General features: G+C 16.8%; 2 protein-coding genes across 2 annotated transcripts; both read right to left on the reverse strand.

Annotated features, from left to right (window-relative positions):
- Positions 1-112: 112 nt before the first annotated feature.
- PGSY75_1146100 (hypothetical protein) lies at positions 113-1,359 on the reverse strand (the record flags this gene model as incomplete). The annotated part of the gene is made up of 7 exons (XM_018786574.1): positions 113-182; positions 292-384; positions 572-602; positions 698-722; positions 829-923; positions 1,040-1,101; positions 1,234-1,359. Coding segments are annotated over 7 exons (502 nt in total), but the record flags the coding sequence as incomplete, so codon positions are not given.
- Positions 1,360-1,871: 512 nt separating this feature from the next.
- PGSY75_1146200 (hypothetical protein) lies at positions 1,872-2,486 on the reverse strand (the record flags this gene model as incomplete). The annotated part of the gene is made up of 2 exons (XM_018786575.1): positions 1,872-1,974; positions 2,092-2,486. The coding sequence occupies 2 exons, from the start codon at positions 2,484-2,486 to the stop codon at positions 1,872-1,874; spliced, it is 498 nt and encodes a 165-aa protein (XP_018641370.1).
- Between the last annotated feature and the right edge of the window lie 850 nt (positions 2,487-3,336).

Raw genomic sequence — 3,336 nt, forward strand, 5'->3', positions numbered from 1 at the left:
ATAAATATATATAAATATATAAATAAATAAATATAAATATATATATATATATATGTACATATTTACCATATTTTTATTTTTTTATTTATTTGTTTATTTTTTTAATTATAACCGTTTGGAATATTGTCGAGGTCATCTTCAGTTATGTTAATAGAAACTTCATCCGAATTATTGTTTATAATCTATAGAATTGTATATAAATATTAAAATGTATGATTTACTAAAATATAATATATGTAAATATATATTTATATTTATTTGTTTGTTTAATCATCGTATTATTCCTTTTACATTATTTTGTTCCTCTTCAAGTGTTTTGTTGTCGTTTTCGTTTCTGAGTTCACCCTTATTGAGACAAAGAATTTGTTTGGTTAAATATAACCACTATGAAAAAATAAAAAATAAGTAAAATATATTTATTTGTTATTTATTATATGATTAAGGAGGTAATAATATTTTAGTCACCATAAGGACACATACATATATATATATATATATATATATATATATATATGTGCTTTAGTTAAATTTCCTTTTTTTTTATTTTATTTATTTTTTTTTTTTTTGTTACCCAATTATTTATTGATTCCTCCGTATCGGAACTACATTTCCAGAAAGAAAAAAAAATATATATTTGAAATTAAATTTTTAAATTGTATATCCTTAAAATTACAAATATACATTTTTGAATTATTACCAAAGTATTACTGAATCATCATTAACTGTTCAAAGTAAAAATATATATATATATATATAATACGATATTTATAATAACTAGCTGTTTTTACTTTTTTTTTTTTTTTTTTTTTCTTTTTTTTTTTAACTTACCAATGTTTAATGTCAAACATTCCACATCTGTTGATAAAATTACAATGGGGGTTATGATATCATTTAAAGAAATCTTTTCAAAGAATTTGGATCCCCTACATATATATATATATATATATATATATATCATTGTGTAACATATATATGAATAATATATTATGAGAAAAAAGTAGATATTTTAAAATCTATATTTATGTTTATAATTTTTTACTTAAATAATTCTATGGCATCATTTTTTAATATAGCTGATACGGTGACATATTCATTATAGTCCTAAATATATATATATATATGATTTATATATAAATATAATATTTTGTCAAAACATAAAATAATTACATATATATATATATATATATATATAAATACATATATATAGTGTATATTTTATTTTTTTATGGGGACTTTTTTTTTATGATATTTCAAAATGCCTCTGTGTGTGTTGTCACAATATTTATAATCCTTATGTGTTAAGCAAAGGGAGAAGGACAAAATTAAAAAAATGGAGAAACAAAAAATTAAACACTTCATTTTTAATTACATATAAAAAATATAATATATATATATATATATATATAATATTTATTACATTTGGATGTTCTAATTTTTTTTTTTTTTTATTATATTAATATATAAAAGAACTTTACTATATATACCTATGTTTTGTTTTACTTTTTGTTTGTTTGAAAGTATAATCTCTTAAAATGTCCTACGTTTTATCATATAGAAATGAACAAAGGGTTCCAAATATTTTACGACATCGTAAGAAAATTTCTGAATAAATATGAATTGTATATACACGATTATTTATTTTTTAAAGAAAGGATAAAGTTATATCTATTATTTTTTTGCGGAAAGAATTATAATATGAAGTTTTAAAAAGTATCAACAGAAAAAAAAAAAAAAAAAAAAAAAAAATAAAGAAAAAAAAAAGCAAAAGACTAAAAAAAAAGAGAAAATAAAATAATATAAAATAAAGAATGAAATAATATATGAATTAAAAAAATTAAAACGGTTTAAAAATATAAACTATTAAAAAAATTTTATGACAAGCTAAATATTATTATAAAGGCAATTAATAAAATAATAAGGACAACGTTACATATCAATTGTACCGTTGTACACACAAAGCACTGCCTGATATTGCTATAAAATATGGAAATAATAAATAAATAAATATAAATAAATAAATATATATATATATATATATATATATATGTTAATTTTTATGTTTTTATTTTTTTATTTCATTTTTGTGATTACTTGATTAGGAAAAAACGCCTAATTCTTTGAGAAAACGTATATCCTATATCATCATGCAACAAATTTTGTGTCATATTATTATCAATATAAGAATATGTTGAAGGGTTAATTAACCTTTGTGTATAATTATCTCTAATATCTGAATCATTATAAGTTCTCTCATGTATGTTTTGAAAATTATTAATTTCATAATAACATTGTTTAGAGTATTCTCTATCTTTATCAATTTGTAATTGTCTATAAATTTCTTCATTTTTTTTTTTTTCATTTAATAATTCTTCTGTTTTCTGTTTCTCTATTAATTCATTTTCTTTTATTATTCTTTCCTCATAATTTTTTTTATGCATCTTTCTATACTCTGAGAGAATATCACCGTTCATAATATTATCACTCATTTTGATATGGTTTTCAAGAGTTAAAAAAAAAAAAAGAATATATATATAATAATTACAAAATTAACAATATGTTATATATTTATATATATCTTATATATGTATTGTAGTGTGTACATATATATGTATATATATATATATTTATATAAATTGCCCTGGAAGAAATGATAAATTTTGTTTATCAATTCATATTATATATAAAAAATATATATATAGGTAATATTTTGTACATATTTTTAGGGTACTTTAAAAAGAACTCGTGGTTTTTATTTTTGTCGTACCAACATGTTTATTTGTAAATAAAAAAGAAATAATGCATATAATATATATATATAATAATAATAATAAATCGGATATGTTAATATATATATATATATATATATATTTTTTTTTTTTTTGTTCTATATATATATATATATATTATATAGGTACAATTTAAAAATCACAAGTTAAGAATTATTTTCTGAACGTTTAATAATTAAAAATAAAATTTTATAAGATATTAAAAATAAAAAAATAAATAAAACAAAAGAAAAAAAAAAAAAATCGAACCAAAAAACAAACAAATATTATACAAATAAATGTAGTGGTTATATATATATAACAATTTTTATAGAAAAAAAAAAAAAAAAAAAATTAAAAGTATATAATAAAAATGTACAATTATATATATAATATATATATATATATATATATATATATATATATTATTTATATAACTGTTTTAAAATAATGTTAGTTCCCTTTTTTCTTATTTTAAGAATAAATAAAAAAAGAAAAAAAGAATTATATTTTTTATAAATATGGAATTCAAAATATAATGAATATATGAAATATTTTTTTTTTTTTTTTT

Source organism: Plasmodium gaboni, chromosome 11 (genome assembly GCF_001602025.1).
Source record: "Plasmodium gaboni strain SY75 chromosome 11, whole genome shotgun sequence".
NCBI classification, from domain to species: Eukaryota; Apicomplexa; class Aconoidasida; order Haemosporida; family Plasmodiidae; genus Plasmodium; species Plasmodium gaboni.